Source organism: Myotis daubentonii, chromosome 18 (genome assembly GCF_963259705.1).
Source record: "Myotis daubentonii chromosome 18, mMyoDau2.1, whole genome shotgun sequence".
NCBI lineage: Eukaryota > Metazoa > Chordata > Mammalia > Chiroptera > Vespertilionidae > Myotis > Myotis daubentonii.
The window spans coordinates 41,704,024-41,726,660 of NC_081857.1; the positions used below are offsets into that span (position 1 = coordinate 41,704,024).

Here is a 22,637-nt window from a genome sequence, read left to right on the forward strand (position 1 = left end):
CCGGCTCGAGGCCAGACACACAGCACGGCACTGGGGGTGACGAGGACAGTGCGGGGGACAAAGGGGCAGATCACGGTGCTGGTGGTCCTGAGATCGGGGTGCTGTTGGTCCTGAGATCGGGGTGCTACAGGATGCGAGATCAGGTGCTATTGGATGTGAGCTCGGGTGCTATGGGTCCTGAGGCAGGAAGTAAGTGAACTCTAAGCAAAGGGTGGGAAGCGCCAGCTTTAACTCAGAGGCTCCATGAACCGTCCCGGCCGCCTCGGAGAAATGACCATCGGCTGTACCTTAGCGCGTACAACTCAGCTCCGTTTTCAAACCAGGCGACTACAGAAAGGGTGCCGCCCGCCATCCCCCGCAGCCTCGTCCCCACAATGCAGGAGGGGACAGGGCCCGGGGGGCACAGGGCCTTTGTGGTTTCTCTCCCCTCCCCCCAAGGGCAGCCGGACTCCCTGCTGCTGACCTGGACCCCAGCCCTCGGACGGGGAGTTACCTTCTCCCACTGGCGCCCGAGGCCAAGCTGCCCCTGGTGATCCGCTTGGCCGTGGCGGACGGGGGCGAAGCCACTTTGCAGATCTTCAGAGCAGACGCAGATCCTTGTGAGGAAGAAGCCAGTCTGTGGGGAGAAAACAGCCAGTGTCACGGGAAAGCTGTGCCACGTGGACACTCAGCCATCGGCTGAGGGCGAGGCACCGCCCAGACAGCGGGTCTGCCGGGCGCTCTCCGGGAGCCTCGGCGCCCAGCCCCCTTTGCCAGCGGCCGTGCCGGGGTCCAACCGGGACCCCACGCCCTGCTCTTCACCTCCCGCCATCCTGGGTCCCTCCCTTCCAGGGTCCTCTCCGCCCACCGGCCCCTGGCCAGGGCGAGGCCACGGCTGTGCCTTATCCCAACTGCCCGTCCCATCTTTGCATCCGACCCCCTGAGAGTCCACGGCTGCACAGCCTCCAGGGGCACCTGAACCGCCTCCTCTTTCCTCGGGGCCCAGCGCTCCCCAGGGCATCCTGGTTTGGGTCAAACCTCTCTCCTGCCCCGCCAAGCCCTGCACTGGGTCCTGGTACCCCATGGCCTCACACAACCAGAGAGCACTCAGGGGACTTTTCCCCGAGAAAAACACTAAGGTGTCCTCTGCGCGTGGAGGGTAGAGGAGGGAAAACAACGAGAAAATAGAGGAGGAACAGCAGGCACGGTGTCCGTTCACCGCAAAACCGAGCACCAGCTCCAAAGGGCTGTGGCAGCCAATGGCCTTTATCAGAGACCCCCCCCGCCCCGTGCAGTAAGCACCGGTCACTGCCACAGCCACCAGCCCCCCCCCATGCAGTAAGCACCGGTCACTGCCACGGCCACCAGCACCCCCCCCCGTGCAGTAAGCACCGGTCACTGCCACGGCCACCAGCCCCCCCCCCATGCAGTAAGCACCGGTCACTGCCACGGCCACCAGCCCCCTCCCCATGCAGTAAGCACCGGTCATTGCCATGGCCACCAGCCCCCCCCCCATGCAGTAAGCACCGGTCACTGCCACGGCCACCAGCCCCCCCCCATGCAGTAAGCACCGGTCATTGCCATGGCCACCAGCCCCCCCCCCCATGCAGTAAGCACCGGTCACTGCCACGGCCACCAGCCCCCCCCCCATGCAGTAAGCACCGGTCACTGCCACGGCCACCAGCCCGCCCCCCCCCCCCGTGCAGTAAGCACCGGTCACTGCCACGGCCACCAGCCCCCCCCCCCATGCAGTAAGCACCGGTCACTGCCATGGCCACCAGCCACCCCCCCCGGGCAGTAAGCACCGGTCACTGCCACGGCCACCAGCCCCCCCCCGTGCAGTAAGCACCGGTCACTGCCACGGCCACCAGCCCCTCCCCCCCGTGCAGTAAGCACCGGTCACTGCCACGGCCACCAGCCCCCCCCGTGCAGTAAGCACCGGTCACTGCCACGGCCACCAGCCCCCCCCCCCCCGTGCAGTAAGCACCGGTCACTGCCACGGCCACCAGCCCCCCCCGTGCAGTAAGCACCGGTCACTGCCACGGCCACCAGCCCGCCCCCCCCCCCCGTGCAGTAAGCACCGGTCACTGCCACGGCCACCAGCCCGCCCCCCCCCCGTGCAGTAAGCACCGGTCACTGCCACGGCCACCAGCCCCCCCCCCCCCCCGTGCAGTAAGCACTGGTCACTGCCACGGCCACCAGCCCGCCCCCGCAGCTCATTTTCACCAGTCTGCAGGGGTGGGGAACGTCCGGCCGGCGGGCCCTATGAGGCCCGAGAAATCACTGGGCTGGCCCTGCCCAGGCGTTGGGGTGCGTTAACTAAATGTTGGGCCAACCATGGCAGGCTGGTTTTAGAGCTGGTGCTTTTGTGTGGCCCTCGAGTGACGTTATAAATATCCAATGGCCCTGACAGGGCACAGGCTCCCCCCCCCCGCGTCCCCCCTTCCCCCCTCCCCCCACCCCCCCCGTCTCCCCCCCCCCATTCCCCCCCCCCCGGCTCAGGCCCGGGTGTCGTCAGCTCCGGTCACCATACCTGAAAGGCTGGCACACCACTGCCCTCGGGTGCCCTTTCATATCGTCCAACCTACAAAGAGCAGAGACAGGCGCTCAGGGTCCCAGCTCGCCCCTCCCAGCCGAGACCAGGCGCACGCACGCGCAGGCAGAGCCCTGAGGGAGCCCTTGGGAATGGGCATCAGTGTGCCTTCATTGACAAAATAAACCCGAGCCAGCAGGAAGTGACGGAGGCTTTTTGTTTCATCTTGAATTCCATGCAGAGCAAATTGCTTTCTTTGTTTGCTTTTGTTAATCCTCACCCATAGGTATTTTTCAATTAAATTTAGATAGAGAGGGAGGGAGGGAGGGAGGGAGGGAGGGAGGGAGGGAGGGAGGGAGGGAGGGAAACATCAATGTGAGAGCAGCACACTGATTGGTTGCCTCCCGCGTGTGCCTAGCCGGGAATGGATCCTGCAACCCAGGTGCATGCCCTTGACTGGGAACCAAACCCAAGGCCCTTCAGTGCCCAGGCCGATGCTCTAACCACTGAAACACACTGGCCAGAGTGCAGCTGATCCATGATTCTCTCTCATCATTGATGTCTCTCTCTCTCTCTCCCTTCTTCTCTGAAATCAATACAAATAGATTTAAAAAAAAGGAGAGAGAGGGTTAAATATTCTGTCCACACGTGGAACACACATGAAGGTCGAAGTTTCAAATGCTCTACCTGAACGCGTAGGGCGGCGAGGAGCGTGGCTGGCGCTGGCTCTTTAAGGCACGTAGTTTGTCTCCCTGGGTTATACTGTTCTTCATTTCCACATCCTCATCCTCTTCTAAGTTGTTCTGGGGGGAAAGTGCATGTTCCACAGGAAGGTCACGGTGAACGGCTGTCTGTCTGAGTATTTCTTACTAGATGGCAGGCTACTGTGTGTAGATGTATTTCATACGGATTATCTTCATCGCTTTAATGCACTATGAACTCAGCACTGCTCACATGTACATTACAGAATGTGAAGTACAGCATAGGGAATGCAGTCAATCATAGAGCATGCAGGGTAGAATTGCATACCCCAAACCTCTGCAATTTTATTAACCAAAGTCACCCCACCTGACAGCCTCCCTGCGCCCTGTGCGTGGTCACCCCGTCTTGCTGTGGGGGAGGGGGGCTCCACGCCTAAGATTCTGGTCCTCTCAGCCTCAGAGAAGAAACAAGTTCCGCCCTGTGAGTCCAGGTGCAGGACGGGAGTCCTGGGGGGACACCGACGCCTCCCCGGGGGGCTCACCTCTCCAAATCGCTCCACGTTCTGTATTTTGGATAAGTTTCCACCTATAGACATGTCATCCAAGTTCGAAAGAATTTTATTAATACTTTCTTCGCTGGACGGTCTATTTTTCAATTTGGATCGAAAAAGGTCTCCTTGGACCCATAACGATGCTTGTTTTCTGTAGAAAGGAGAGAAAAGCAAAATGCCCTTTACAACAAATACTGTCATCTCAGGAGTATGATGTCTTGTCAACAAAAGAACAAGCAGATTAACATTTACAAAGCAGAACAGAGCGATTACGGAGTCTTAGGACAAGGAAAATAAAGCCCCTTTCTGAAGCCACAGCAAGTTAAATTCTATATAAAACACAAATGACCATCTTCTGCTACAGGTCCCGATCGCCACACAGGGGTTGACTGCTAAGGTTCTCAGATGCTCAGAACAAATTCCATCGCAGAAGACTGGGAACCCCTTCAGTTTTTAAAAATATGTATTTTGTTGATTTCAGAGAGGAAGGGAGAGGGAGAGAGAGAGAAACATCCATGATGAGAGAGAATCATGGATCGGCTGCCTCCTGCGTGCCCCACAGTGGGGATTGAGCCACAACCTAGGCACGTGCCCTGACCAGAAATCGAACCTTGACCTCCTGGTTCATAGGTCGACACTCAACCACTGAAGCCACCACGGCCAGACTAAAATCTGCTTTCTGAATCCCCCCCCCAAAGAAAGGCAGGTCCGTTGCCTTGTCTCCGGCTTTGAATTGCAAGCACGCGGTTCACTGTGCGGCTGCTTCTATTTGGAGCTGACCTCCCTCCCCCCCTCCGCACTTCCTGAGCCTGACGAGTCCTGACCCACAGCATCCCCGCGACCTTCATCACCCTCCAGTCCGGACACGCCCTCCCAGTGCCACCCTCCCTTCCCCGTGTCCACCCGAAGCCACAGTGGTCATGTCGCCTGGAAACCCACCCACTTTGTGCCCCACCCAGGCCTGCTGTGCTGCAACCTGCAGCCAGGCCACCTCGCACGGCTCCCAGCACCACCCCAGGGCGGCCGTGGGTCCAGGGGGTGCTCCTGGATTCGAGAATCGGACAAATGAGACCCTCTCACTTGGCATCAGAGGAAGATGTCAGAGAGCGGCGCCCACGACTGGGGAGACGGAAGGAGGCGCTAAGCAAGGAGAACTGCTCCTACTTCGTACTGATGGATGTTCCATCGGAAGATGTTTAGAAAGAGTGTAGGAGGGTGTGGGAGAAGGTCCTGCTTCTGCAACACCAAGAAAATGTAGCTAGAAAGGAAAGAAGTGATTTGGGACATTCGCCAAAGAGTCAACTACCTGAATCTAGTTGAATTTAGGGGTAGAACCCCTCCATCCTCGCCCTCAGTCACTGCTATCAAACCAAAATACAAACTTCACAACGAACCCTAACGCATCATTATTTCACCTCTAACCCCTTTCACACAGGAAACAAAACAAAAACCATTCCATGTGCCACAGTAACTGGCATGAGATTTTCAGGATCAATTCCTGATACCACCATTGCCGAAAATTCTTCTAATACACCTTATTCTTCAGACCTAGACCCAGGTCCTTGCTTAGCCAATGGCTTCAATGCCAATGGGGTGTCGAGTGAATCGAATGATGTAATAGTGAATATCGAAAAGCAATTCTCAGGTTTGTAGTAGCTGTTCCTGCAAAAAGGCGACTGTTATGCACAGTTCCAATTCAAACCCATGCCGTGTGCTTGTGGCTCCAATAAACCAACCACAAGATTGTCAAGCATTATTTTCCTTTGCTTCTAATATTTCAGATCCTAATTGTTGCTATTTTAGGAATAGCAAGTTCCGAAATCTTTTAATAGATTATTTTTAAAAAAATGGAACCCACTTTCCTTGACCCAATGCCTGTATCTAACACACCCACATCCTGAAGGCACACAGGAGGAGTCAGTCATAATAAAAACCCCAGCTCTATCGTTAGACATGTCCAAGCATTTTTCCATCTCGTGAATAGGCATTCTTCATCTCGTGTTTGGTCATTTCCTGAAATAAAAAGCACTGGTTGACCTATTAACTGCCGATGTCACTCGGTTCTATGGTGACATTTACCAGATGCTGTAAGCACCACACGGAGCGAGGCAGCCAGTGCCAAGACGAGTGAGCTCAGGCCTCGTCCACCCTGTGGGTGGGACCACCCGCCTCACCCGGGCGCTTGTGAGAAACTCGAGATCTTGGGTCCCACCCGACCTGCTGGCTCAGAAACGAGATCCCCACGGTCCGCGGGCGCCTGGACCTTGAGGAGGTCTGCAGACCCACCGCTACGTTCGCCGGCTGGCAAATACCCGACGGACTGGACGTTTAGGAAAACAAACAGAATGGGGGCCCGGCTGGCGTGGCGCAGGGGTTGAGCGTCAACCTAGGAACCAAGAGGTCACGGTTCCATTCCCGGTCAGGGCACAGGCCCGGGTTGCAGGCTCGATCCCCAGTGTGGGGCGTGCAGGAGGCAGCCGATCCATGATTCTCTCTCTCATCATGGATGTTTCTCTCTCTATCTCCCTCTCCTTTCCTCTCTGAAATCAATAAAAATATTCTTTAAAAAAGATATAGAAATGAACGCCCGGGCGTGTGTGGTGTGAGGACCGGCAGGCGTGAGGAGCAGCGTCCTGAGGTCCTGGGGCTGGAATGCCCTCCCCACAGGGCTCCGTGGCTCACGTGGAGGAGCACACCGCCCCCCGTTCAGGGTCTGACAGATGAAAACCCATCAGGAGACGTTTCCTCCCCGAGGAGCGTGTTACTTATCCATGCGTCTGCGTCATCGCCGACGCCACTCTTCATCTCTCATGTCTTTCTCCGTCCTCACCGCCTGAGACTGATGTCCTGCAAGGGCCCGGGGCCCCCCTTCTAGCCCGGGGCCAAGTCCCAGGCTCTTTCTTTAGCCTCTGGCTCCAGCTCCCACACCTGCTGGTGGGAAGCCACCGGACACGGCGCTGGGCCCAGTCTCCTTGAGTAACGTGAGGTTGCAGTGCCCCTCTCTGAACCCCCCAAGGGAGAAATCTGAGGAACGCAACTCGTTCCGAACAGCCACACCCACAGGAGGCCTGGGGTCTCACTGCCCATCCCCCCTGACCCGCCTCCACGGGTGCCTCAGCGTCCTGCCTACACGAAGCTGCCGGAACCAATTCCCACGCATGTGGCAGCCCAGGAGAACACGGCACTTCTGCACGGTTCTGGGGTCGGGAGGCCAACAGCGGCTCCAAAGCAAATTCCCAGGCCAAACAGAACGCGACGGCGTGACCAGAAGACTGACCACACCATGTATCTGCACGTCTGTGCAGAAGCCCGAGCTCCCACACCTGCCGCTGGGCACATGGGCGGGCGTGCCTGCCTGGGACCCCCTGGGGGGACACCTGCTGTGGCTCACTGTCCCTCTCAGGGGCGGGCAGCCAACAGGCCGCTGGGCCAACGGACAGGGGGACAGCCAACAGGCCGCTGGGCCGACGGACAGGGGGACAGCCAACAGGCCGCTGGGCCGATGGACAGGGGGACAGCCAACAGGCCGCTGGGCCGACGGACAGGGGGACAGCCAACAGGCCGCTGGGCCGACGGACAGGGGGACAGCCAACAGGCCGCTGGGCTGACGGACAGGGGGACAGCCAACAGGCCGCTGGGCTGACGGACAGGCGGACAGCCAGGCCTCTCCGTGCACGGACACACTCACCCACCGAGCCCCAGCGGCCAGGGCTCCTTATCCCATTAATGGGCGAATGGCTGGTGATTTCTAAAATGTTAAGGGGAAACCGGGAAGGGTTGTGCGCCTACAGGTTAAGTCTCTCCCCCTTGGGGACTGGGGTCTGACCAAAGCCAGGGGGTGAGCACGGGAAGGAGGGAGGTTATAAGTTTTCCTCTGAGTCCGGGCCGGCGGGACCAGCCGCTCTCCCTCCTGCCCGGGCAGCTCCTCAGAAGCAGCCACTCGCAGCTGCCTCCTTGTCTGGGAGCGGCTACCTCGCCACCGTCACCCACAGACCTCAGCTGCGTTTTGTTCGGTCTGCGTGTGTTTTCCGCTCTGCTTATAGACGTGCAAACAACAGAAAAGAAGGGAATGACATGCCAGGTGGGGAGACGTAAGAAAATCACACTGAGGCCAGATCACACCCAGGAAACGACAGGGAACAGGCAGGCGCAGGTGGCTCTGCACCTCCTTCTCGCCTGCCCGGCCCGGAGGCCGCCGGAGCCCTGAGGAGGCCGGAGCCGTCCCCTCGCCAGGCTCCTGGGGCGCGGTCTTCCCTCCTGATGCAGCCGTCCATCACCCCGGCTGCCACGGTCCGGGGGAAACGGAGGCAGGGCGACCAGGGACCCGGATGTATCCCGCCCGTGGGGACGACAGACTTACTCTTCCAGGAAGTGCTGCTGGGGCCCGATGATGGAGCCGGGCCGGCATATCCGGATCCAGGAGATGACCTCGGCGTGCGTGAACCTGTAGTGCTTCATGACGTAGCAGGCGATCAGCGTGCCCGTCCTGCCCAGGCCGGCTGCAAGAGAGGGACGAGCCGGGGATGCAGACCCGCCCGGCACCTGCCCGGGCACTGCCTGTTGACAACGCTACTGACCCCGTTTCATCAGATGAGGGGCGTGGGGGGGCCTGTTGGCACCTGAAGCAGGGCCACCTCCTGACCCCAAGGACCTGACCCGGCACCAACACGCGAGAAAAGAGTGACGTTAATGTGGCCTCCTGGGCTCTTCTTTAGACGTAGGAGTTAGGAGACATTTGTCCTGGTCTCTGCGGAGGTCTGACAAGGCCACAGATCATGTTGACAGAACACAGCCCAGGGGCCGGAGCAGGACCAGGGCCCAGTCGGCGTCCAGAGCCCCTCCGCTGGCCTCTGTGGGGACACCAGTGCCCCACGCCCTCTCCCTGGGCCAGGGAGGGGGTTGCGGGGGGGGGGCTCCTCGCCACACACACCCACAACCAAAAAGAAAAGGTGCAGAAAGTGTTCAGATCCCTCTGAAATGTACGCTGCTTCCCCCTTTCAAAAAGCCTGTAATTTAATCTATAAAAAGAACGTACTTTCGTTCTCACCAGGATTGCACAGGAGAGGAGCGTTCCACTAGGTTCTAGAAGAGCCTGAACGGTTTGTGAAAGCGGGCCTAGCGAGAGGGCTCCCGGTGCCGCGGGGCGAGAAGCTGGACGGGGTCTATTTACCGACTGCCCCGCCGCCCGCCTTACAGGGCCAGGTGGTTCCTGAAATCCCTACGTCAAACTCACGGCCCGCGGGCCGAATGCCTTGTTCATTTGGCCCGTGTTAGCCTTTGAGTTTGACATGCTTGCTGCAGAACCTCAGCAATCGCAGGTCAGGACTGCACAGTGCAGCCATGTTCCAAACGATTGTGCTAGAAAATTTCACGAGTCCCCAGCCCTCTCCTCACTCAACCAGGTGAACAGGAGACACTGAACGGTCATAGCGGGTCACACCGTCCCAGCAAACTCGGCTCTGGTTTGTCCACGGGGGGTGAGGGGGGAGCCTTTCCTGCCAAGGGCATCTGCACATTTATAGTGTCACTCACAGGCCACACAACGTTATCCACTTAAACATCCGCCTGCTCTGCTTGGTCAAACATTACACCCCTGATGCCTTGGCAGGGCCAGGCCCAACGATTCTGAGGGGCTTACACGGCCCGCGTGCCAGACGTTCCCCACCCCTGCTCTGTACAGCACTTTGCGGGAGGCGCGTGGCACAGCCGTTCTCTCCGCAGCCTCCGAAGTTCGTGGGACACGGAAGACTGTTCTCGCTGCCTCCTCCTCGCAGTTCAGTTAAAATGCTCGAGGCGGCTGAATTCCCAGAAAATTAAGCTGACTTAATTAGGGCGGATGTCAAAATAATTAACGGGCCTCCAGCAGATACCGATGCTATGAAAAGCAGTGGAGCGGTAATTACTCCGAAGGTGTGATCCTTGTAAAAGGCTCCCACGTGCGTGTACAAGTGGAAGCAAATGAAACACTCAGCCAGATGTCGCCACCTGGGAGCGGGACGGCCCACACACTGACCCCGGCTTCCGGTCGGGATGGCGCCTCCCACACCGATATCACAACCGAGTTACGGAGCGACCACCCTGAGCCGCACAGACTCGCTGCAGGGTCCTCTGTGTAACAAGGCGCACGGCCAGCTGCAATGCACTCGCTGTACCAAAGCTGCAACGGATCATTCTAATGCAAAACCCACAAAACCAAACTAGACATCAGGCCAAACTCATCCCGGAAAGACAAAAGTAGTTTAAGAGAGAGCTGCGAGTGTTTCCTGTTCCCAGGACCTCCCAGCTTCCGCGGACACGTGAAATGTGGAGTGCGGGCTTTTTCGTGGGCCTGGGCAATCCTTCCATTTATTTTTACTTGTTTTATTTGAGAGAGAGAAAGAGAGGGAACCATCGACTTGCTGTTCCGCTTATTGATGTATTCGTTTGTGGGTTCTTGAATGTGCCCTAACCCAGGTCAAACCCGCAACCTTGGCCTATCAGGACGGCGCACAAACCACTGAGCTGCCTGGCCAGGGCGTGCTGGGCAATCTTGACCAAAATGCGAGGGCGAGGCAGTTAGGCTGCGAATGGGCCACACCCGGGGCACACCCGCCCCCCAGCGTGACCTGATGGGAAGGGAGAGCAGCAATCCGCCAGGAGTGAAGGAAAGACCCCCCTAAGAGGCAGGGAGGCCTGCCCTCGGGCCCCATCCTGCCGGGAAACGGGAGGGAGGGGCCTGTCGGTGGACTGGCCTGACGTGGGAGCCCCATCTAAATGGGGGCCGCGTGCCGCTCACCCCCCTCCCAGGTCCCTGCAGAGGCAGCCTCCGTTGCTCTCACATGTTCAGCAAAGTACCTCCACCTACTCACATCTTAAACATAGCAGCAGCCCCGGATGGCGTTTCATCACTGTCAGAGCCAGAGCAGCTCCAGCAGCGCAGCCCCCACATGGACCAGACCCTGAGCACCAAACCCCACAGGTGCGGGAGCAGCGCCCCCCAGTGGCGCTCGGAGACGCTGCACGTGGGGAGCGGGGAGTGGGGGGGGGCAGCCCAGCCCAGCCCAGCCCAGCCCAGGGGGGCCAGAGCACTTCTCTCTGCAGGGAAATCACAGACCGGCCTCAGCGGCTCCGAGCATGTGTTCTCTCTGTTTGCCGAGCAGCGGACACGGCTGCAGGGAACATACAGCACGTACGTTCCGTGCACATTTGAGACACATTAAAAAATTCTCGTCGTTTATCTAAAACTGAACTTTCACTGGGCGGCCTGCACTGCTCTGTGCTAAACCCTACAACCCGGAGGACCCTGCCCCAGCACGCCCGCCCCCCCCCGCCCCCGCCCCCGAGACGAGAGATTCCTTTACACAACCAAGTCCTGCCCTTCACTCAGAGACAAGCCAACCGCCGGTGACTCCCGGGGGCTGCCGTGCCCTGGCCTCGGGCTGGGAAGACGCGCATTTCCATGATGCAGAGGCCGTGGGGAAAGGCAGGAGCGGACGGGGCAGGCCTGACATCTGGGGCATGAAAGGGAGCATCAGCCCAGGGGGTGGGGAGGGAGGAAAGGGGTGGCCGATTCCAGGAGGGAGAGAGGGACCAACCAGCCCTCGCCTCCTGACAGGTGTGCCGGCGCCTGCCCGGCCGCATGGCTCAGCAGCTGAGCGTCGACCAGGAAAGGAGAGGTTGCGGGTTCCATTCCCGGTCAGGGCACAGGCCCAGGTCACAGGCTCGATCCCCAGTGGGGGGCGCGCAGGAGGCAGCCGACCAATGATGCTCCTCTCTCATCAATGTTTCCATCTCTCTCTCCTTCTCCCTTTCTCTCTCTCTCAAAATCAATACAAACATATATTTTTTTAAAGTCTTCAACAATTAGAATAAAAGTGCCCTGCCAGCCTACAGACGCTGCCCCGGCCCCACACGGAGGCGCCTGGGAAGCGAGGGGACCCGGGAGGCCACACGGCCACTGGCACCCACATCCAAGCCCTTTCCTGGGAAGGGGTTGTGCCGACAGGCTGCATCCCCTTTCCTCAGACGCAGTGGCGCTGGGCCTGGCGGGCGCGCACCTTTGCAGTGGACGGCGATGGCCCCCTCCGTGTTCTCGCAGATGTTCAGGAACCTGCGCACGATGTTGTCGCAGGGCGTGCTGCCGTCGATGAAGAAGAGGTCGTAGTGCTCGAAGCCCGCGTCCGTGAAGCGCTTGGCCTCGTAGATCTTCTTGTTCAGCCTCACGATGGCCGTCACGTTGTGCTTTTTGAAGTAAGGGAAGTAGGCTTCGGGGGCGTGGAGGGGGTAACCTGGAGGAGAGGGGGCTGTCAGCACAGCGGGGGACCCCGGGGGATCCCCCCTTTCTCTCCCTGGGATCCTGGCTGTTTCCTAAGCCTTGTCCCCCGCCTTCCCCGGGGCTGGGACTCCCAGCATCATTCCCATCAGTGCCTCTTGGGCTTCACGTGCCAGAGCTGGTCCTTCCGCCTGCCCACCCCCCAGCCGAGCCGAGGGGTACACTGAGCCGAGGTCACCCCACGGAGGCAGGCAGATCTGAGAGGCAGGCCTGACTAACCCACAGCCCAGATACACAATTTCTACTTTTGAGCAAAGAGGTGAGAGAGCGTATTTGCCATCTTCCACGTAGAGAAGTGACTCACACAGGCACCAGAGGACAACTGCTTTCCCATCGGGAAAGTCACACCTGTGTTCCTCGTCGGTTTATTGGCCCAAATCATCATTCTTTTGAGAAAAGGGCACTGACGTCACCAACTATGGCAACAGGACGCTGAAGTAACGACAAGAATGAGGATAATCGTAGCCGACGTGCACTGAGCACTTGCTATGGACCAGGCGCTACGCGAAGTGCTTCACTGAACCTTGCGATTAGCCAGGCCGAGGCCTGCAAAGGGCCTGGCCCTGCACAGAGCAGGCAGGAGAGAGGCAGCGGCTGCGCCCTGGAGTCAGGCTCCGGGCTGTGCTGGGGCTGATTTCCGGCCAGAACCAACCTGAGGCTAATTGTTGGGTCTCCACTTCCTAGAGTTGGTGAGCAGGTTTCTTAAAGACCACAAGTGTTTCAGTGAGCTATACCCAAAGCCAGTGGCAATATCCTATGGCTGGGGACAGCTGCTTGGGGGGCCATCAATGCTCTCACAGCTGTTTGGGGGGCCATCAATGCTCTCACAGCTGTTTGGGGTGCTGTCAATGCTCTCACAGTGTTTGGGGTGCTATCAATGCTCTCGGGGACTGGTGGTAGCGCCATGCACGACTGCCCTTCTCCGTCTGGCCGCTAGATGGTGCCCTGGCATCAGTGAAGCACAGGCAGGACCCTGGAGCTACCAAACCAGAACTTTCGGGCTGAGAGAGATTTAAACATTCATCTCTTCCCTCATCGGAAGTCAGGAAACTAAATAACAGCAGAGTCCAATGACTAGGCCCCCCAGTCATTATTAAAAGTAAAAAACTGCAAAATGGGCCAATGAAGTAAATAAAATATTAGGCTCATCCGTGATAAACACGGAATCTGAATATCTGCTCCCTAATAAGCACCTATCGTGTGCAGAGCACTGGATACAGTATCTCTAATCCTCACTGCGTGCCTGCAATGCGTGTTGCCCCCCCCCCCCCGATAGAGGGGGAGCCCCGCTCAGAGAGGTGCAGGAGCTCACAGGGCGGCGCGAGGGGTGCGGCCCGTGAGGGGTTTGGCTGGCTCCCACCTGCCCGGCTCCCCACCTGCTCTCTCCTTAAAGGGGCAGGCTGACCTTCGGAGAGTGGGACTCCCCGCCTCCGCTGTCTCTCTCTCTCTCTCTCTCTCTCTCTCTCTCTCTCTCTCTCTCTGCTTTTGTTCTTCCTTTTTTAAAACATAAATGAGAAAAACATTATCCCCGGAGGGTTCTGGGTGGTTTGGTGTTTGTTTTGTTTTGTTTTTAGAAAATTTGAAATCCAGACTATGCTGCGGTCTGCCGCTAAATTATGCATTTATGATCCCAGCGTCTTTAACCAAAACACAGCGGCTCTTGCGTCCCCACAGCCAAAGTGGCCCCAACGTGCTCTCTGTGGCCCTGAGACTCTGCGTCCAGCACCCAGCACCCAGCACCCGGAGCTACACTGAGGGGAGCAGGCGTCTCTCAGGGGGTGATGGCCTGTTTCTCGGGGTCTCCTCTGACACCTGGGTCGGGGCAGTGAGCCCCACTGACCCCCTGACCATCGGCTGGTCTTACAGCAGTGGCCATGCCTTCACCCCTAAGGGTGGCATCGAGCACACGAGTTACTACTATTCCGTTTCCAAATTACGAAATTCTCTGGAGAATATCACCGACAGGAAGGATTATTGGAGGAAATGAAGGAATTAAAGACGGTCTGAAGCACATCGTTGGGTGGTAAAGAAAAACCTACCATTTTCAATTTTGCTTTTTGGATGTGGTCCACTAAATGCTAAGAATTTCCCCGGAACAATCCAGTTGAAGTCACCATTTTCAACTCGCTGGAGAATTTTGTGAGGAAAAAAAAGAAAAGAAAAATATGTTATAATTCTTACACCACTTAGGAAACCCTTACGGAGAAAGTCGCTTTCATGTTACTTGTTCTAGACTCACTGGACATATGTAAAGACAAAGTAACAGTTTAAAATAAAAACATGCATCGATTCGCAAAATGGTACTTACGAATTCAATCCACTTCAGAAAAGTGTTTCCCTAGACTGTGTAAAACTTTTTAAAAATGTTCTTAAATTTGCTTAAAAGAATTTTGTTTCCTGGCCACTCTGCAATGGAAAGGAATCCAAACAAACATTGCCTGTCCCAGCGATAAATAAAGGGAAATCAGAGAAAACAGACAATATACGCACTTTCCATGAACATGGGATACATACTTTAAGCCATTTTTTAAAATCTACAAATTGATCAGAGTTATGATGCACACACTTTTGTGGGGCAGCTGTTGTCAACACTGATTTTTAGAAGGAGGAGGGAGGGACAGACCCTGGTCCCACCCTCAGGGTCACACCGCAACCCAGACTCCGCCAGGGGCTCTGGCCACGGCTGCAAACCCAACAGCCCCAGGGGCCAGGCAGGAGGAGGCCGGCCTCGGCCTCAGCGCTGGCTAAGGAGCCATCCTGCAGGAAAGCGCTGGATGAGGCCCACCCTCTGACGGGACGGTCACCCAACATCTCTCTGTTCGACATCTGCCCTTGGAAGGATGCCTTTAGATGCCGCACAGCCCAACAGGACATGCCTGTGGGCTGACGGGGATCACCAGGTCTCGGCCTCTGGTCCCCACACGCTAAGGATCCCGAGAAAACGCTGAAGACCAGGGAAGGGCCGAGCCTCCTCCCACTGCCCATGCTCTCCTCCTCCCCTCCCCGCCGCCCCCTTCCCCGTGGCCTCTGAACCCGGGGACCACGGGGGCAGGGCTGGGGCACCTGAGGTTGTGCGGGCGATTGGGACACATGTGGGCGATGCATCAAAAGGTGTGTGTTAGCGCCGCTTCACGTTTGCTTTCTGGGCCCACCCACAACCTCACCCCCACTGCCCGTCCCAGCGTGGAGGCCCCAGTCGCCCCCACCCCGCCCGCTCAGGGCCCCCACAGGGCTCCGTGCACAGCTACCAGGCAGGGGAGGGAGTGTTCTCTCCCGGGCCACGGCTCCCCACACAGAAGGCTCGCTCCGTCACCAGGAGGAGCAGACTCGACGGCAGGCACCTGAGTCGATACCGTCTGAACCCCGCGGTCTGCCGGGGCTTGTATGTGTTCAATAAGTGGGAGCAGGGCCCTGGGGAAAGCGGGAACCTCTACCTTAGTTACTTACTCTGCCCACTCTCACCCCAGGAAAAGCCAACCCTGGCGCCACCAGGCTCATGTTTCAAATGCACACGTTTCTCTCCAGGTGCAAACGAAGCCTGACAAGACGCCTTATGGATGTCTGAACTGCATTAAACTCGTCGTAATAAACGTATTCTCTCTAGCACGCCCTAAGTAAAATCCCCACCATCTCTGTGCTGTTAGGGGTGCACACACCAAATCCCAAGCATACCTGTCTGTTCACATCAACTGGATTAAAGCATCTCCTATACGACTCTTTTTAAAAATACATAATTTAAAGTAAATTTATTTTCAATATAATATTATTAGATTTTATTTAAAATACATTTTACAAGTCTTTAGGATGAACATTTTCTTGCTTAAAAAGAACGGTCTTGCCAGGCCAATGTGGCTCAATGGTTGGGGTCACAGTTTGATTCCCGGTTGGGGCACATGCCCGGGTTGTAGGCTCGATCCCTACAGGGGGCGTGCAGGAGGCAGCTGATCAATGATTCTCTCTCATCCCTCTCCCTTTCTCTCTGAAATCAGTAAAAATGAAAAACAAACAAATAGTCTCCAACTAATAAGTGTTAAGCTTAAAACATTACTTAAAGTTTCAAAATTAAACCTAGGCTCTGACCCTCAAAAGGCGAACACCCATCTTCTGTGAACAGTGGAAGAGAACGGGTTTACTGTCTCCGTATCCCTGACCGCTCAGCGGGCTGGACAGGACACTGGGCTGTGTGTTTACTTGGGTCGCGGACATCCCCTGGTTAAACAGTAACCTTTCATACCCGTCAGACGGGCAAGACAATGGCCTCACGAAGGCACATTCGCTCCCAGAGCCAAGAGAGCGTGTTTGCAAGCCTGCCTACCCAAGGAGATAAGCGCGGGAAATACTGAACTATGCTCAGTGGCCCGGACAGGTGGATGGGAGAAGCAAAGAGATTTAGGTCTTAGATCCACGTCTAAAAGAAAATGAGTCAGAACGTGAACTGACTGGTGTGACAGAGCCGAGTTTGGTAAGCTTCCAAAAGGAACATCGGGCTTCTTTCGGAGTGAAGTACACATATGTCAATATTTACCACCGTTAGAACAGTTAACGCCACACAAACCAGGCTCTCTCATTGAACAGACACACACACCGCAGCAGAACCTGGCTCAGACTCCTGCCCGACGCACTCGGTAAGCAACAGCTCAGCAAGGATGAGGCCATGGGCGAGTTCGCCCCTCCGGCCGAAAGCCTCCTCCTCCGCTCCCGGGGGAAGACCCAGATGCTCTCACTGGAGGACACCCCAAGATAAGGAACATCGGGGCTCCGAGGGCGGGTGTATTTAGGTGGTTCTCGTCGCGTTGCCATAGAATTCTCGGTCCACGAGATTCACCCGGTTTCTTCGGAACAGCTAACCCGCCCGGTGCGTTTGAAATACCGTGGGACTTGAGCACTTGAATTTTCACAAGTTCTAGAAACTACGTCTGCGCCCGTGAGGTGGGCCACTGCTGTGACGGCCGCAAATACATCTCTCAGCCCCAAACTGGGAGATAGTCGGCCTTCCTGTGATGGACAATGTAGTGTCCTGGACAGTAAGACGGAGACGCTAGGCCCGCGGTTGACAGCCACAGGTTGGTTCCTTACGAACAGGTGTCTTTTCTAAGACAGCACAAGCACCATTCAACCTTCACTCAAACATCTATCAAGGACTCTAACTCACACTAAATACTAAAAAGCAATCAATGATTCTCTCATTACGGAGTCTGGAAGCTGTGGGAGTGACAAGTAACAGTAACGACAGCAGTGGGTACATACCTACCTGTGACTCTGTGCCAGGTGCCACTCAGGTGCGCGCAGCTCACTGAGCCTCAGAGCAGCCCCCGGGACAGGTGCTACTGTCGTCTCCTTTTGCTCCATGGCTGGAGGCTGCACGTCCCAGGCCCTCGACATTCACGTTGCAACCTAACCCCAGTGTGATGGTGCGAGGAGGTGGGGCCTTTAGGGGGAGATCAGGTCATGGGGATGGGGCCCTCGTGAATGGAGTTAGTGCCCTTATAAAAGAGAGGCCAGGGAGTGTCCTCGCCCCTTCCACCACCTGAGGACACGGGAGAGGAGGGCAGTCCATGGCCTGGGGGCTGGTCCTTCCTAGACGCCCAGTCCCCCCTCCCCCCTCTGCCCCCCCTCCCCGCTCCCGATCCCAGACCTCCAGCCTCCGGAACTGAGAGAAATCAGTGTTTGCTGCGTAAGCCACACGGTCTATGGTGTTTTTCTTACAGGAGCACAAACTAAGGCACCCGTTAAAGAAAATGCGACATTACATGTGAGAACAGCCATCACAGATGTACATGCGAGGTTTAACAGCGCCACAAAGACTTCTGAAAACCAAAGAGACGGAACTCAGTCTTTTTTTCTTTATGACGTACGACTGTCTAACCCAGTGGTTCTCAACCTTCCTAATGCCGCAGCCCTTTAATACAGTTCCTCATGTTGTGGTGACCCCCAATTTCATTGTTACAAATTGAACATAATGAAAGCATAGTGATTAATCACAAAAACATTATGTAATTATATATGTGTTTTCCGATGGCCTTAGGTGACCCCTGTGAAAGGGTCGTTCCGCCGCCAAAGGGGTCGCGACCCACAGGTTGAGAACCGCTGAAACCGCTATGCTCTACACCTGAAACTAATGCAAAGAAATACTGAATGTCCCTGTCATTGAAAAGAATGCTGACAGTGAGAGCATCCCATAAACACAAACATGCTGGGACGACAGGCACTTGATGAGCTTAAGGCAAAGTAAATATTTGAGGCATTTGGTTAATTAAGTGTCCGCTCCAGGTTATTAGTTCAGGTTTGCCCTGGACGGGCCGCGCAGGGGAGGGAGGGGGCGTGGGGAGGGCCTGACCTCCGAGCCTTTGGACTTGTTTCCCCCGAGCAGGTGCAGCCGCGTTTCCGAGTAAGAATGCGGCCGGCAAAAGTATTACAAGGCACACGTCCAGTTTTGTTTTCAAAAGAACCCGGATTTTCAAATAAATGTAACTTACAAGTTCACTACCAAACTGTGCGATTACTTTTCTCGGGAAGGTGGAAAGTAATTGTCAATAAAGATTCGACGGCAGAATATACAGAGATCCGGCGTTTCCCGAAACCGGAGTGATGGCTCCCAGTCAAAGCTGAGAGGAGACACCGACAACCCGGGGAAACGCCAGGGCGCTGTCCTCCGCCGGCTGCCCCGCGGGCACCACCCACGCGTGATCACAGCCACAAACACGGACGCGCACCCACCTCGTAGTGTTCGTACTCATCCACGTCGAACGTCTCAAAGTCGAAAAATCCGTGCTGCAATCCCTGGAAGCAGAAGGGGGGTCAGTTTCCACACTGAGCGGAGGCGGCTCCTGCCGGCGCCGGTGCCCTCGCCCACGCCGCCCCGTGCCCGCGCCGCCCCGTGTCCACGCTGCCCCCTGTCCGCGCCGCCCCGTGCCCGCGCCGCCCCCTGTCCGCGCCGCCCCGTGCCCGCGCCGCCCCCTGTCCGCGCCGCCCCGTGCCCGCGCGCAGAGCCCGGAGGAGGCCGCTCCTCCCACAGCCTTCGTGCTCTGAGCCCGTCTCACAGGGGACGACACACTCAAAACATGACGGTCATTTACATGATGGTCATTTCGCGGCCATTTACGTGACTTGTGTGTAAAATTACTTCTGTCTCCAACATGCAACATACCAGCAAGGTTATAGCTAAAACGTGTCCCCAAATTCTCCCATCTTTCAGGTTAGCCTCTCCATTCTACACACCGGGGTGGGCAAAGGCCAGTGAAATTACCAGCCAGCCAGTGACTCTCATCATTGAGGTTCCTCTCCCTCTCCCTTCCTCTCTGAAATCAATGAAAGCATAAACATCAAGAGAGAGCCAGATGGGGTCCTCCAGGCCAGCGGGGGAGCAGCGGTCGGACTCCTGTCTCCCGCCCGGGTCGCCGGGCCATCTGGCCGATGGCGCTGATGCCCAGGCCCCACAGCTGACAGACAGGGACAGCTGCCCAGGACAGTTGCAATGGGAGGGCGCCCCTTCCGCTGCTGAAAGGAGCGACAGGGCGGCCAGGCGGCGACTGCCCTACGGCCTCCATTTACAGACCGTCGTTGGAGCGGAAGCCTTCTGCCCCGACGCCCTCTCCTCCCCGCGGCACAGGGCAGGGGCCTGGTTCCCTTTTCACGTTTGAAACGACCGTGTGGCCGCAGCCGGGAGAGCTGGGTTACCTTTCTGATGCCCTGCAAACAGTCGAGGATGGTGAGGTTGTACGTGCAGTTTCCGAAGGAAGCATCCCTGTCAACACAGAAAAGCCCCCGTTAGCCGGGCAGTCAACAGCCGGTCTGTGTGCGACGCCCAAGCCCACGGGCACGGGCTGGGCTGGCTCCCAGCGGCGGCCGTGGTCAGCGCCTGGGGCCCATCAGATGCAACCGGTTGGGGACTCACTCCACGGCGTCACCCAGCACTTCTGAGACGCGGTACCCCAGGGGGCGGGTGGCCGAGCCCGAGGCCCGGGGGTCGGACTCAGATCCCAGCCCTGCTGGGACCTGGGCCAGTTACGCCACCTCCGTGGTCTCAGCTTCTCACCTGCGAGACGAAGGTCCTGAGAGTAGCAGCTACGTTCGTGGGACTGTGGTCGGGTGACACTTAAAGAACAGAAGTCCTTCCCACAGCGCCCAGCACTCAGGAGGCACTTACTGAATCACTACTCCCGTCATTACGAATGGGCATAATAGAACTGGGCGGTTTTATTTATATTTATATATATTATTGTTTTCAGAGAGGAAAGGAAAGGGAGAAACATCAGTGAGGAGAGAGAATCATGGATCGGCTGCCTCCTGCACACCCCACACTACGGATGGAGCCCGCAACCCAGGCCTGTGCCCCGACCGGGAATGGAACCGTGACCTCCTGGTTCGTAGGTCGACGCTCAGCCCTGAGCCCGCAGGCAGGCTGGGCTGTTTTATTAAGGAAGATGTTCATCGTCATGAGAGGAGCGAGCACTGCGAGAGGGCAGAGGGGGGGCGAGGGATGCAGAACCCATGGTCACAGAACCCAGCAGCTATGCTCATGGGCGAAGTGCCAGCCTCCCTTCCCCCGGCCTGCCCCCCAAACCACAGGAAAGGCAGCCACGCCTCAGAAGGATGTCCTCTCGGGACCCACGGGAGCCGCGAGCGCCCCCGCAGCGGAGGGGCGCCTACTGCACTGAACACCGAGCGCTTCATCCTTTATTTAGGTTTTTAGAGAACTTAGCAGACCTGCTCTCGGAACCTAAAACTCCAGTATCAGGTTCAGGCCAGTGAGCAGGAGCTGGCACGCCTTTGCCTCGCAGTGCTCCAACGTGCCCACGGCGAGCAACTTGACCTCGAGGCTCCCGTCTCTGCCCAGCCCCCACGGCTGGCCGAGGGGCAGCGCTCCGGCCTGGCCAGGACTACCCGGGTCCCAGGGCGGCAGGGGCGGGGCCAGGGTGTTCCCAGGGGAGGAGGTGACCCGTAAGAGCTTTCACATGGGATGACTATACGCCTGAGTTTTATGTCGCACCAGCCAAGGTAACTTGAACCGATGGTTGCTAAGCCGTGAATTAAAATGCGACGTCAGCCCTGACACGCCCTTTTCTCAGCCTGAGCTGTATTTTTTAATTTTATTTTTATTTTATTGAATTTATTGGGGTGACATTGGTTAGTTAATAATCTCAGAATAAGTTTTAAATGCATACAATAAAATACAGAGGAATAAGAGAAGACTCTCACTCAATTAAACTTATGGTTATCAAAATATAAAAAACAAGTTTTTAATACCACAATATGTACAACAAGGCCTCGTAGCAGGTCTGATAAGGACTATATTTTTAAGAAGAAATAAACATAAATAATATCTATCTTAAGATTCTGCAACAACGGTTAATGGAATAAAAAATGTCTGTGATTTCTAGTGGGACAAAGCCATGTATGTGGCTAATATTACTGTATTATTTCTAATATTTATAATTGAATGTCATCTTATCAAATTAGTGAAAATAAAGACAGCACTCTTTATCATCCAAACTCACTGAATCTCCAAATTGTCCCCACAGACCCTAGATTAAAAGCTACTGCTTCAGTAAAGAGAGGAAGAAATTGTATTTAACAAGAATAAAAGCATATGTATAGGACTAGAAGGTGTTCCTTATTTCCGGAGTACCTCTCCCCACGCCTAGACTCAGCTGCAGACTCACAAATGCAAGCTGGGCTTATTGGATTCCCTGCCTCTCCCTCTATCCGTCCCCAAGAAGGCGACATCTACACGTTTTTACTCACCACTGTCTCCTTGTACCTGCCCCAGTGCCGGGCACAGAACAGATCTCCAATACGTGTGGTAAACAAATATGTAAATTACGCAGAGGAGCTTGGAGCTCGTCCCAAGAAAGCGGCCTGTGACAGCCCACGGCCACTTCGGTTAACTCCGCAGCCAATACCTCAATCCCGGTCGCAGGAACGCCTCTGTGCGTTAACCCCCAGTCCCTCCAGTCCACTAAGACCATGTCCTCCGTCCTCTTGGCCAAAGGCTATTCCTTGGGTAGAGCTGGACACGGCGATGGTCCACGCCGTCTTCTCTCCCTTCGCCACATGGTAGGAAAACAATTTATCTTAACGCAGACACTTGAGAGGGGCTACAAAGAGCCTCTGGGATTCACATCATATACCAGTGGCTACAGCAAGCATGACTCTCCCTAGCTTTCACAGCAGCCCAGGTGTTGGCTTAATGGCTTAACTCCTGGTTTACCTTTTCATTCGTCCACCCAGGCATCATTCCTTTGTCCACCCAGGCATCATTCATTCGTCCACCCAGGCAGTCATTCCTTTGTCCACCCAGGCAGTCATTCATTCGTCCACCCAGGCAGTCATTCCTTTGTCCACCCAGGCAGTCATTCATTCATCCACCCAGGCATCATTCCTTTGTCCACCCAGGCAGTCATTCATTCATCCACCCAGGCATCATTCCTTTGTCCACCCAGGCATTCATTCATTCGTCCACCCAGGCAGTCATTCCTTTGTCCACCCAGGCATCATTCATTCATCCATCCAGGCATCATTCATTCGTATTTATGGAGCAAACACTTGCTGAGTGGGGTAAG

General features: G+C 56.4%; 1 protein-coding gene across 10 annotated transcripts in view; it reads right to left on the reverse strand.

Annotated features, from left to right (window-relative positions):
- Positions 1 to 22,637, reverse strand: part of CDC14A (cell division cycle 14A) — a 65,170-nt gene that overhangs the window by 9,487 nt on the left and 33,046 nt on the right. For 9 of the 10 annotated variants that reach the window (XM_059675061.1, XM_059675065.1, XM_059675067.1 and 6 more), the window contains 9 exons: positions 19,753 to 19,819; positions 18,793 to 18,855; positions 14,115 to 14,202; positions 11,801 to 12,031; positions 8,125 to 8,263; positions 3,756 to 3,915; positions 3,200 to 3,315; positions 2,513 to 2,563; positions 494 to 616 (listed from right to left, as the gene is read on the reverse strand). In XM_059675061.1, coding sequence (XP_059531044.1) covers positions 494 to 616; positions 2,513 to 2,563; positions 3,200 to 3,315; positions 3,756 to 3,915; positions 8,125 to 8,263; positions 11,801 to 12,031; positions 14,115 to 14,202; positions 18,793 to 18,855; positions 19,753 to 19,819 — 1,038 coding nt within the window. The remainder of the gene's footprint in view (positions 1 to 493; positions 617 to 2,512; positions 2,564 to 3,199; positions 3,316 to 3,755; positions 3,916 to 8,124; positions 8,264 to 11,800; positions 12,032 to 14,114; positions 14,203 to 18,792; positions 18,856 to 19,752; positions 19,820 to 22,637) is intronic. The other variant, XM_059675064.1, reaches the window with a different exon arrangement.